Source organism: Eleutherodactylus coqui, chromosome 1 (assembly GCF_035609145.1).
Source record: "Eleutherodactylus coqui strain aEleCoq1 chromosome 1, aEleCoq1.hap1, whole genome shotgun sequence".
In the NCBI taxonomy this organism is placed as follows: Eukaryota; Metazoa; Chordata; class Amphibia; order Anura; family Eleutherodactylidae; genus Eleutherodactylus; species Eleutherodactylus coqui.
Window position 1 is genome coordinate 534957405 of NC_089837.1, and position 12404 is coordinate 534969808.

The 12404-nt window shown below is 47.7% G+C and overlaps 1 protein-coding gene across 1 annotated transcript; it reads right to left on the reverse strand.

The window, feature by feature from the left end:
• Positions 1 to 423: 423 nt before the first annotated feature.
• On the reverse strand, positions 424 to 7917 carry LOC136591821 (CDK5 regulatory subunit-associated protein 2-like). The gene has a single exon (XM_066588554.1). The coding sequence runs from the start codon at positions 7834 to 7836 to the stop codon at positions 2797 to 2799; it is 5040 nt and encodes a 1679-aa protein (XP_066444651.1). The 5' UTR covers positions 7837 to 7917; the 3' UTR covers positions 424 to 2796.
• Between the last annotated feature and the right edge of the window lie 4487 nt (positions 7918 to 12404).

Genomic DNA, 12404 nt, shown 5'->3' on the forward strand with positions numbered 1-12404 from the left:
AAAAAACAAACTCTCCAAGTTTGGTTTTGTAGTAATCGTACCGACCCGTAGAATAAAGTTATCAGGTCATTTATGTTGCAGTTTGTGCGCCGTAGAAACAAGACGCACTAAAGATGGCGGAATGTCATTTTTTTTTTCATTTTACTCCACTTAGAATTTTGTAAACGTTTTTCAGTACATTATATGGTACATTAAATAGCACTATTGAAAAACACAACTCATTCCGCAAAAAACAACGAGCCCTCATACAGCGACGGCGATGGAGAAAGGAGTCATGATTTTTTAAACGGGGTAAGGAAAAAAAGAAATTGGGAAAAAAGAAAAAAAAAGGTCCGTGTCATTAAGGGGTTAAAAAAACTACTAACTTCCTCCTCTGGGTCATTACGACGCACGGATACCACATGTGTGATTGTATTTTTAAATTTTTTACAAAGTAAAGGGAGACAAGTGTTATTTTTTTTAATATTTTTTTTTTTACTTTTGTCCCTTTAAGGGACTTCCACAGAGACCTATCAGGACCCCCTGATCACATTCGGGTGGTCCGATGGTGACAGCAGAGATGGCAGGTATTCTCTGATCTCTGCTGTAAGAGCTGGTGCATGGCTATCCTCTGATAGCCAAGCACCAGCTCTCCCTGCCACAGAGACCATTGGCTTGCTTCAGCCAATGGTCTCTATGGCAACCTGTAAACAAAGCAGGACTTTAGAAGCAGGAGATTGTCGGCAGATCGGCAAGATCTCCCAGCTTCTGTTTTTTCAGAGTCCTGCTTTGTTCTCTGTGGGACTGTGCAGTCAGAGCTTGTGGCATTGTGCTCTGCATCTCCCATTGTGATACATAGCCTGGAAATCTTCCGGGCTATATCACTATCAGCAGTGGAGCTCGTCCCGGAAAATTTCCGGGTGTGCCACTCAAGGGGTTAATGATTAAGTTATACAATTGACAGGCTTATCGGCTCACCCTGTAAAGGCCCATTTACACACAACCAGTCGTTTGAACTAACAAATTAACTATTTTTTTGCATACAATTGCTGAGCGTTTACACGTAAAGATAACCGTGTTACATCATCGCCATTTCCCTCGTTAGCGATGTAAACACTGCATAGGTCCTTTGCTCGGGTGGGCGGGTGTTTATGCGAAGAATCTCTGGCAGGGAGGTTTTTAATTAGTGTGAAGAAAAAGCGGTTGCTTACTGCTGAATGAGTAAACAAGTAGTCATTGTGTTTAGCAGGGCAAACAATCACCCCTGCCCTCCAGTCGTTTTGTTAAGGCCCCTTAAGCAGCATTATCGCACCTGTGTTCTCTGCGATATCACTGTGCATTCTTGCATTCTCACAGCGATGTTGCGATTTTGTGCCGGGAAATTTTTTTCTTTTTTGGGGGGCGTGGGGGGGGGGGGGGGGGTTGAAAGATAAGGCCTGGCTGTATAAAAAAATAACCTAACAGACACTGTCAGCTGTGCCGCACTTCTCCTTCGCAGGTCCCCACACTTGCTTGCAGTTTTCTGATTGGTTCTTGAGCACCACGACTGAGCCACTCAGAGTCAGCGCTTCCTGGAGGCGGGGTTTTTGAACCTCTGACCAGGAAGCGCTGACTGAAGACAAGTGCTGGGTACCTGCGGAGGAGAAGTGGGCGGAGCGGACAGCGCCTCTTAGGTGAGGTTTCAATTTTTTTTTTTATGTAGCTACTGGTTATTTTAGGTAAACAGTAGGATTTCCTACTGTAAATGTTGCATCACACCGATGCAACACAAAGGAAGACTCCACAGGGAAACACGAGCTACAAAACAGCGCAAATCGCGGTAATATTCAGCATGCCATGATTTTTTTTTCTCGCAATGTAGCAGCCTACAAAACATCGCTAATGTGAAGGAACCCGCAGGACAGCACGGGCCGCACATACATGCGATTTGTAGCATTGTTGCACTGAGAGAAAATCGTGTGATTTTGTCGCATGCGTGAAAGCGGCCTTAAACAGCATTCGTTTAGTCTTTCAAATGAGAAGTGAGCGAACTAATGACTTTTATTGCAGGCTGACAGCGATAAACGATAACGGACGCACATTCACGCGTAATAATTATCGCTCACTTTCACTTGTTTGTACTAATTTTGTGCAATACTCATTGCGTGTAAATGGGCCTTTAGTAATCAGGTAACCTTTTCTTCCAGGTGACCCACCAAACACCTGTCTGCGGCCCCAAGTGGCTCGCCCATTTTCATTTTGGCCCTGACCTCGTGCCAGGCTGTGCATGTCTGCTCGGGTGGAACATTTGCAGGAAAAGTAACAACACATAAACACGACCGCACTCGGTTCTTATAAGGTCACTCGCGTTTCATATACAGATTCTGGCAACTTAAAACTTTACATGGAATTTAACAAGCAAAATATATTACAGCTGAGGGAACCAGCGCCAACTATAAAATTATAAAACCACACCGAAGCAGCTAAAGGTGCAATGATAAAAGCAATATGGCAGTAGATTTGGTCTTATAGATGGTCGCCAGAAGTCATGTCTGGCTCTGCTCACATCTGCACCAGAGGTTCTGTTAGGAGACTCCACTGCAGAGCAGTCCGAAAATCTTGGGCAAAAATAGCATGGCACGCTGCACTACTTCGTCCAGGAAACCAGGCATAATGGAAACCAGAAAGACCGCATTATAGAGAATGGGGTCTGGCCGGGGACGTTCGGTTTCGCCATTGGACGGATACAGCTTTCCATTTTTCTGTTCCTATGACAGAACAGAAGAACGGAAAGCATAAGGCCAATTTGCACCTACTGTACCAGCTTGTAAAAAGAGATTAGTGGAGTTTATCAACCACTTGAACCTCTAGATTGCCTTTGGCTTTCTTTAAAATGTCATGGGTCATGGCCAATTGGTCCAGAATGAGTTTCTCAATGTCCTCCTTCACTTGGTTCTCGGAGTAGACCCTCTTGACCATGCCGGATAACAACTTCTCTTGCTCTAAAACCCTCTTGCGAAGCCGGATGATCTCAAGGTTTGCTTCTTCCTCTTGGTTAATGTTGTACGGGCTGTAAATCTGTAAGGGTAAGGACACTCTCCACAACAGCTTTAGTAAACACCCGGCTTCCTCCAGCGATTGTTTTGTTCTCGAAAGCTTTTCAAAAAATATATTCTCAAAATGCTCAGTCATATTGAGAACCGCAGTCTGCACTCCGTGGTCGATGAAAGCCTCAGTCTCTTGTAAGACATTCCTTGCTTCCAAAATTTGCTTACGCAATGCGTTGTAGTCTTCAACTAGGCCAAGCACATGGCAGCCATGTTTGTCTGCCCACATTCGGTGTCCAGGGACCAAGCGTGACGGGGTGTACAGCAAGCTGTCAACTGAATGGTCACTGTAAGCATCCTCCTCCCCGTAGAGGGCATCACTGAGTTTGTACTCCAACTCCTTCAACCACTCTACTGTCTGAGTAATTTGCTCCTGAAATCCCAGAGTGATGTTAGAGTCCAAGGCGCTGGCTGGGAATAGGCTATCAAACGTTTTCAAGAGGTTGTAGAAATTTTTTGAACATATAACACTAAGGTTGTGACTCTCCTTAATTTTCTGTCTTTGAAGTGACAACTCTCGTGCTTGAGACTGCACTAACAAATCGTACTTGGAAAGAGAAGTGGTGTCTTCAAACGACCTTCTGGAGGAGGACACTTTAGTAAACTTGGATGAGATGTGCATTGTGGAGACTCTTTTGGAATCCATAGTCGGGAATGAAATAATTCCTCTGTTGGCACACCCCGTACAGTGACTGTCATGATGGCAACGCAGTGCAACAGCATTCTGACTATTTACATTGGACCTACAGACTTCATCGCCAAAATCTGATGTAACATCAACCTCATCAACATTGACTGAGTTAGTAATGGTCTTATCTAAACAGGACTGTTCCGAAAGATCGTCGTCAGCATCTGAACCATGAAGTTTCATAGAGTCGTCACTGTTGTCTGTTGAGCTTTCTTCAGCTCGAAACTTCTCAATCTCCATTTTTGCTTGGCTTAGCTGTTCTGAGAGACGGTAGTTTTCTGCCTGTAACTCTTTCTGTAAAACTTTGCCTGCAGACCCCACTTTGTCAGCACATGGTATACCAGGCATAACACCCGTAGGTTTCATCAATGTTCCATCTGCTTTAAGCGATTCCATCTCTACTTGTGCTTCCAGCTCTTCTGGGAGACAGTAATTCTCTTTCTGTAGAGCTTGGTCTTCAGATGCCCTCTGATCACTGGAGGAAGATAGACTAGGTACAGCGTACTTATGTTTCATCAAGTCTTCATTTACTTTAAGTGTATCGATCTCCATTTGCGCTTGCTTGAGCTGTTCGGAGAGCCAGCCAATCTCGGCCTGCAGCTTTTTCTGTAAGACTTGCTCTGCTGACTTTCTCTGTTCATGTTTGGAGTCATATTCAGAAGTCTTATATCTCACCAGTTCTTCACTGGCCGTAAGGGTCTGGACCTCTATTTGGGCTTGTTCTACTTGCTCTGAGAGCCTGTGATTTTCTGCCCATAGTTCCTTCTGTGAAGCTTGATCTATAGACTCCATCTGCACCGTCTTGGCGCTTAATAAATCAGGTACAGCATCTTTATGTTTCACCAAGTCTTTATAGGCTTTAAGTGCCTCGATCTCCATTTGGGCTTGTTTGAGCTGTTCAGACAGCTGGTAATTCTCTGCCTGTAACTCATAGTCTGGAGACTCTCTTTGCTTTTTGCTAGAACCACATAAATCTGCTATTTTATGTTTTATTAATTCTTCTTTGAGCGTCTCAGTCTCTTTTTGTGCTAGCTTTAACAGTTCAGAAAGTCTTTGATTGTCCGCTTGTAGCTCTTTCTGTGGAACTCTTCCCCTTGGCTCTCTCTGGTTGCAGTTGTAGAAGTCTGTATGTCGGAACATTTCTTCCTTAGCTTTGAGTGTTTTGGTCTCACTACTTGCTGGTTGCAGCTCTGCTGAGGGCTGGTGGTTCTCAAGCACTTTGTGTTGACCTTCCTCTGTAGAGCACATCTGCTCCTCGGACGGGTTTTGTCGGTCTTCACACACCAAATCCATCTCGGCACATTGTAACTGCTCATCCACCTGGCCCTTCTGTATCTGCGACTCCTCCATACAATGGTGATCATTTTCTTTGGCACGCGACGTAGTTCCAGCCTTCTGCCTTGTATTCAGGGAAGATTTTAGCAGAACAGGAAGTCTGGATTTCTTAGTCTTCTGACTAACGTTCTGAGCCTCTCTCGGGATGTTACTTGTCTTTTGGGAAGGCTTCTGTGATGGGATATGTTCTGTGTTTTGGATGGACTGCATAAAGTCTATGCTCTCAGGAAACCTAGAAGCATCAGAGATCCATCCATCAGAGAAGGCCTTCGTCTCAGTAGCAGAAGAGACTGTTTTTTGTTTATTCCTGGTAGGTTTGGCATGGTTTTCACAGGTCTCTTCTGCTATGGAGCTCCTCTCGTTAAATGATGGGTCAGAGTCACAGTCCTGGTGATGTTCGGGACTTCCTACAGCTGAAGTAAGAGCTTCACCTTGTGTTTGGGTCCCAACATCTTCCCTATGAAGTTTGGACAGTCCGTCAGATGCACCAAAGTGCGCAATACCTTCAGATACAGCTGCTCCTTGTGGGCCTCCAGAAAAAAAATACTCATTTTGGTCTAAATTATCGAGACAAATACTGAAGTACGAGGTCTGATCGCCAAGAAACGAGGTGCTGTCATCCCCCTCATATTTGGCCATGATCTGAGCTTCCATAATCTTTCGGAGTTCCTGGTTAGACCGGATATTTTCCTCCAGCCATTGTCGCAGCATCGCTATGGATTCCATTTCCTTCTGGAGGCCTCCGGACTCCCTCTCGTACTTCAGCAGCCTTCTGTACACGTCTTGTTCTGCCTGAAGCGTGAAGATCACCTTCTTGTAGTCAGGGTGAGCAGTGTCTCTGGCCCTCGGGAGCGGCACCTGCTGCGCGGCTTCTCTCGCTTGCGATAAAGCAGTATTAAGATTGTCGATCTCCTGGACAAGTTTGTCGTTCTCCTTTGTCTTCTTCTTCAGCGCCAGCGAGAGGCCTTGAATGGCTTTATCCCTCTTCAGGGTGTTCTTGTCTTCAGCTTTATTGGCCTCCAGCTTCTGCCGGAGCTCACTGATCAGATTGTCCATCTCTTTAATCTTCTTCTGCCACTCGTTCTCTTTCTGCCTGTCTGCAGCGTGCCGGTCACTCGTTGGAGGCGGCACTACGTCCGCGGCGTGACGGTCACTCGGAGGAGGCGGCACTACGTCCGCGGCGTGACGGTCACTCGGAGGGGGCGGCACTATGTCCGCGGCGTGACGGTCACTCGGAGGCGGTACTAAGTCTTCGCCTTCCAGGTACACGTGACGGGTGTTGTGGTCACATTGGGCGTTGTATGACATCATGGAGGCAATCTGCTTCCGTAGCTGGGCTACGAGAGCGTCCTTGGAGTGTGCGGTCTCGTTGAGGCGCTGTATGATCCAGTCGCTCTCGGCGTACTGCTCGTTCAGCGCCAGCAGTCGCTCCTCCGCACTGAAGCTCTGCACCCGCTCCTGGTCCAGCCGCAGACACATCTTCTGCAGCTCCGCCTTCTCCTGCGCCACTTCTGCCTCCAGCAGTTGGATCTTGCGGCAGTGGGCGTCCTCGGCGTCCCGCAGCTGTTGGCGGTGCTCGCTGCGCAGCCGCTGGACCTCCCGCTCGTGTTCTCCGGCCAGACTCTCCATAGCCTCGGAGGCGCGGAGCAGCAGCCGCTGCTTCTCCCGGTAGTCGTGCTTCAGGCTCTCCACCTCCACCTTCAGCTCGATGTTGAGGCGCTGCAGCTCCTCGCCGCTCGTCTCGCAGCCCCGCCGCTGCTCCTCCAGGAAGTAGATGCGCAGCTTCAGGTTGAAGTTCTCCTTCTTCAGCTCCGTGATCTGCTTCTCGAAGTCCTTCATGGTGTGCGCCCGCTCCAGAGACATGCGCTCGAAGCCCGAGGTGGGGTGGGGCTGGTCCTCGTAGCCCGAGGCGGGGCGGGGCCGGTCCTCGTAGCCCGAGGCGGGGCGGGGCCGGTCCTCGTAGCCCGAGGCGGGGCGGGGCCGGTCCTCGTAGCCCGAGGCGGGGCGGGGCCGGTCCTCGTAGCCAGACAAGGCCAGCCAGGCCCTCTCATAGCCAATGCAGGCACTCTCCTCCATGGGGCTCTCTCTTCCGACTGTCACCCCCACCTGGCGGTCTTTTTCTGAGGGGGCGCTCTCTTCTCTGGCTGTCGCCCCCACCTGGCGGTCTCTTTCTGAGGGGGCGCTCTCTTCTCTGGCTGTCGCCCCCACCAGGCGGTCTCTTTCTGAGGCGGCGCTCTCTTCTCTGGCTGTCGCCCCCACCTGGCGGTCTCTTTCTGAGGGGGCGCTCTCTCCTCTGGCTGTTACCCCCACCTGGCGGTCTTTCTCCTCTGGAGGGGTCATTCCTCTGGCTGTCGCCCCCACCTGGCGGTCTCTTTCTGAGGGGGCGCTCTCTTCTCTGGCTGTCGCCCCTACCAGGCGGTCTCTTTCTGAGGGGGCGCTCTCTTCTCTGGCTGTTACCCCCACCAGGCGGTCACTCTGTGAGGGGACGCTGTCTCTCCCGGACTCTGCTGAGCGGGGCTGTCTCTGCCCTCCATCTCCTCTCTCGCTGCCCGAGTCCCGCCGTCCGGCGCTGCGCTCCATCACTGAGGAGAATTTATAACGGCCGCCGTCCTCCCGCCTACTAGTGGGAACAAGGACCTTCCGTGACGTCACGCGCATGTGACCGATCACGTGCAGCGGAGGAGTCGGGGAGGGCGCGCTCTCCGCTGCTGTGTTTGAGGCTGAGAAGATGGGAGCGCAGCGTTTCATCACCACAGAAGGTCTGTCGGCTCACATATAGCAGAGCCGTGTATGCAGCGAGGATGCTGCAGAGCCAGGGGACAGCTGCGCATTCACTGGGGGGCTCATTGATACGCAGCGTGCGGGTCACGTCCTCACGTCCGCGCTTCTACTGTGCGGTGACGACGTCTGTACTGCTGCCATCTAGCGTCTATGCGAAGTAGTGGAGGACTAGTGACGGGCGGAGTTCGGCCGCCTGCGTGAGCGTTGCGGGGCGGGAGAAACGTCGGTAGAGCGGAGACGCCGGTATACATATATGGGAATTCAGCCGCACCTAAGCGGCGCTGCTGATTAGAGCCACCTGATTGGCTCTTCGGCACCACGTGACTACACAGCGTGCACGCGGATTGCCTTCAGCAGCCGGGCACTACACACTACAGTTAAAGGGGCTCTGACCCAAATAATGTTTGATGCTTCAGCAGCCATTGTTCCCTGCTCTGCCTAATGGACACGGGGAACCCACGATTATAGGGCTGCTAAAGCATAAAAAGATAATACTTACCTTGTCTCCTGTTGTTGTCAGCAGCGGGGTCTTCCTCTTCTTCCTCCACGAGCCGCGCTGCTCCGGGATCGCGCATGCGCAGTGGAGAGGTGCCCTCTAACAGGAGTCAGGACGGGCCGCGTCTCCACTGCGCATGCGCAGGATCTCAGAGTTCAGTCAGGACAGACGGGCCGCCCACAGCAAGCACTGCTTGTGACCTGCTTGCTGTGGGCGGTCCATCCGTTCACCTCGGAAGTGCCTGACGGACGGAGGGGAGCAGGAAGCGGTCATTTTGGCCGCTCCTGCTCTGCTTTTACAAGGCACAAAAGAAGATGCCGGCTGGAGGGGACATGCCTGGCGATCGGGCCAGGCAAGGGGAGTACAATTTTTTTTTTGTTGTCAGAACCCCTTTAAGCAGCACGGGGTTACGGTTGGGTTTAGGGTTAGGATTTAGGGTTGGGGTTAGAGTTAGGGTTAGGATTTAGGGTTGGGGTTTAGGGTTGGGTTTAGGTTTAGGGTTGGGTTTAGGGTTGGGTTTAGGGTTAGGGTTTAGGGTTAGGGTTTAGGTTTAGGGTTGGGTTTAGGGTTAGGTTTAGGTTTAGGGGTTAAGTTTAGGGTTGGGGTTTAGGGTTGGGGTTAGGTTTACGGTTGGGTTTAGGTTTAGGGTTAGGTTTGGGGTTAGGTTTAGGGTTGGGTTTAAGGTTTAGGGTTGGATTTAGGGTTTAGGGTTGGATTTAGGGTTTAGGGTTGGGTTTAGGGTTAGGGTTGGGTTTAGGGTTAGGGTTGGGTTTAAGGTTTAGGGTTGGGGTTAGGGTTTAGGGTTGGATTTAGGGTTGGGGTTAGGGTTTAGGGTTGGATTTAGGGTTTAGGGTTAGGGTTGGGTTTAGGGTTAGGGTTACGGTTAGGTTTAGGGTTGGGTTTAGGCTTAGGTTTAGGGTTGAGGTTAGGTTTAGGGTTGGGGTTTTGTTTAGGGTTAGGGTTGGGGTTAGGTTTAGGATTAGGGTTGAGGTTAGCTTTGGGGTTTTGGTTTAGGGTTAGGGTTTAGGGTTTGGTTTAAGGTTAGGGTTGGGGTTAGGGTTAGGTAGATTCTCCTCAGTATATACACATAGAGGTAACGTAGATTCTCCTCAGTATATACACATAGAGGTGAGGTAGATTCTCCTCAGTATATACACAGAGGTGAGGTAGATTTTCCTCAATATATAGACATAAAGGTGACATAGATTGTCCTCAGTATATACATATAGAGGTGAGGTAGATTTTCCTCAGTATATACACATAGAGGTGAGGTAGATTCTCCTCAGTATATACACATAGAGGCGAGGCAGATTCTCCTTAGTATATACACATAGAGGTGAGGTAGATTCTCCTCAGTATATACACATAAAGGCGAGGTAGATTCTCCTCAGTATATACACATAAAGGCGAGGAAGATTCTCCTTAGTATATACACATAGAGGTGAGGTAGATTCTCCTCAGTATATACACATAAAGGCGAGGTAGATTCTCCTCAGTATATACACATAAAGGCGAGGTAGATTCTCCTTAGTATATACACATAGAGGTGAGGTAGATTCTCCTCAGTATAAACACATAAAGGCGAGGAAGATTCTCCTTAGTATATACACATAGAGGGGAGGTAGATTCTCCTCAGTATATACACATAAAGGCGAGGAAGATTCTCCTTAGTATATACACATAGAGGTGAGGTAGATTCTCCTCAGTATATACACATAAAGGCGAGGTAGATTCTCCTCAGTATAAACACACAGAGGTGAGGTAGATTCTCCTCAGTATATACACATAGAGGTGAGGTAGATTCTCCTCAGTATATACAGTGAGGTGAGGTAGATTCTCCTCAGTATATACACAGAGAGGTGAGGTAGATTCTCCTCAGTATATACACATAGAGGTGAGGTAGATTCTCCTCAGTATATACACACAGAGGTGAGGTAGATTCTCCTCAGTATATACACATAGAGGCGAGGTAGATACTCCTCAGTATATACGCATAGAGGCGAGGTAGACTCTTCTCAGTATATACACATAAAGGCAAGGCAGATTCTCCTCAGTATATACCCATGAAGGTAAGGTAGATTCTCCTCAGTATATATACACAGAGGTGATGTAGATTATTCTCAGTATATACACATAGAGGGGAGGTAGATTCTCCTCAGTATATACACATAGAGGTGAGGTACATTCTCCTCAGTATATACACATAGAGGCGAGGTAGACTCTTCTCATTATATACACATAAAGGCAATGCAGATTCTCCTCAGTATATACACATGGAGGTGAGGTAGGTTCTCCTCAGTACATACACATGGAGCGGACGTAGATTCTCCTCAGTATATATACATAAAGGCAAGGTAGATTCTCCTCAGTATATACACACAGAGGTGAGGAAGATTCTCCTCATTATATACACATAGAGGGGAGGTAGATTCTCCTCAGTATATACACATAGAGGTGAGGAAGATTCTCCTCATTATATACACATAGATGTAAGGTAGATTCTCCTCAGTATATACACATAGAGGTGAGGTAGATTCTCCTCAGTATATACACATAGAGGTAAGGAAGATTCTCCTCAGTATATACACAAAGACGTGAGGTAGGTTCTCCTCAGTATATACACATAGAGGCGATGTAGATTCTCCTCAGTATATACACATAAAGCCGAGGTAGATTCTCCTCAGTATATACACATAGAAGTGAGGTAGATTCTCCTCAGTATATACACATAGAGGTGAGGTACATTCTCCTCAGTATATACACATAGAGGGGAGGTAGATTCTCCTCAGTATATACACACAGAGGTGAGGTAGATTCTCCTCAGTATATACACATAGAGGCGAGGCATATTCTCCTCAGTATATACACATAGAGGCGAAGTAGGTTCTCAGTATATACACAGAGAGATGAGGTAGATTCTCCTCAGTATATACACATAAAGGCAAGGCAGATTCTCCTCAGTATATACCCATGAAGGTGAGGTAGATTCTCCTCAGTATATATACACAGAGGTAATGTAGATTATTCTCAGTATATACACATAGAGGGGAGGTAAATTCTCCTCAGTATATACACATAGAGGTGAGGTACATTCTCCTCAGTATATACACATAGAGGCGAGGTAGACTCTTCTCATTATATACACATAAAGGCAATGCAGATTCTCCTCAGTATATACACATAGAGGTGAGGTAGATTCTCCTCAGTATATACACATAGAGGCGAGGCAGATTCTCCTTAGTATATACACATAGAGGTGAGGTAGATTCTCCTCAGTATATACACATAAAGGCGAGGTAGATTCTCCTCAGTATATACACATAAAGGCGAGGAAGATTCTCCTTAGTATATACACATAGAGGTGAGGTAGATTCTCCTCAGTATATACACATAAAGGCGAGGTAGATTCTCCTCAGTATATACACATAAAGGCGAGGTAGATTCTCCTCAGTATAAACACACAGAGGTGAGGTAGATTCTCCTCAGTATATACACATAGAGGTGAGGTAGATTCTCCTCAGTATATACAGTGAGGTGAGGTAGATTCTCCTCAGTATATACACAGAGAGGTGAGGTAGATTCTCCTCAGTATATACACATAGAGGTGAGGTAGATTCTCCTCAGTATATACACACAGAGGTGAGGTAGATTCTCCTCAGTATATACACATAGAGGCGAGGTAGATTCTCCTCAGTATATACACATAAAGGCGAGGTAGATTCTCCTCAGTATATACACATAAAGGCGAGGTAGATTCTCCTCAGTATATACACATAAAGGCGAGGTAGATTCTCCTCAGTATATACACATAAAGGCGAGGTAGATTCTCCTCAGTATATACACATAAAGGCGAGGTAGATTCTCCTCAGTATATACACATAGAGGTGAGGTAGATTCTCCTCAGTATATACACACAGAGGTGAGGTAGATTCTCCTCAGTATATACACATAGAGGCGAGGTAGATTCTCCTCAGTATATACACATAAAGGCGAGGTAGATTCTCCTCAGTATATACACATAGAGGTGAGGTAGATTCTC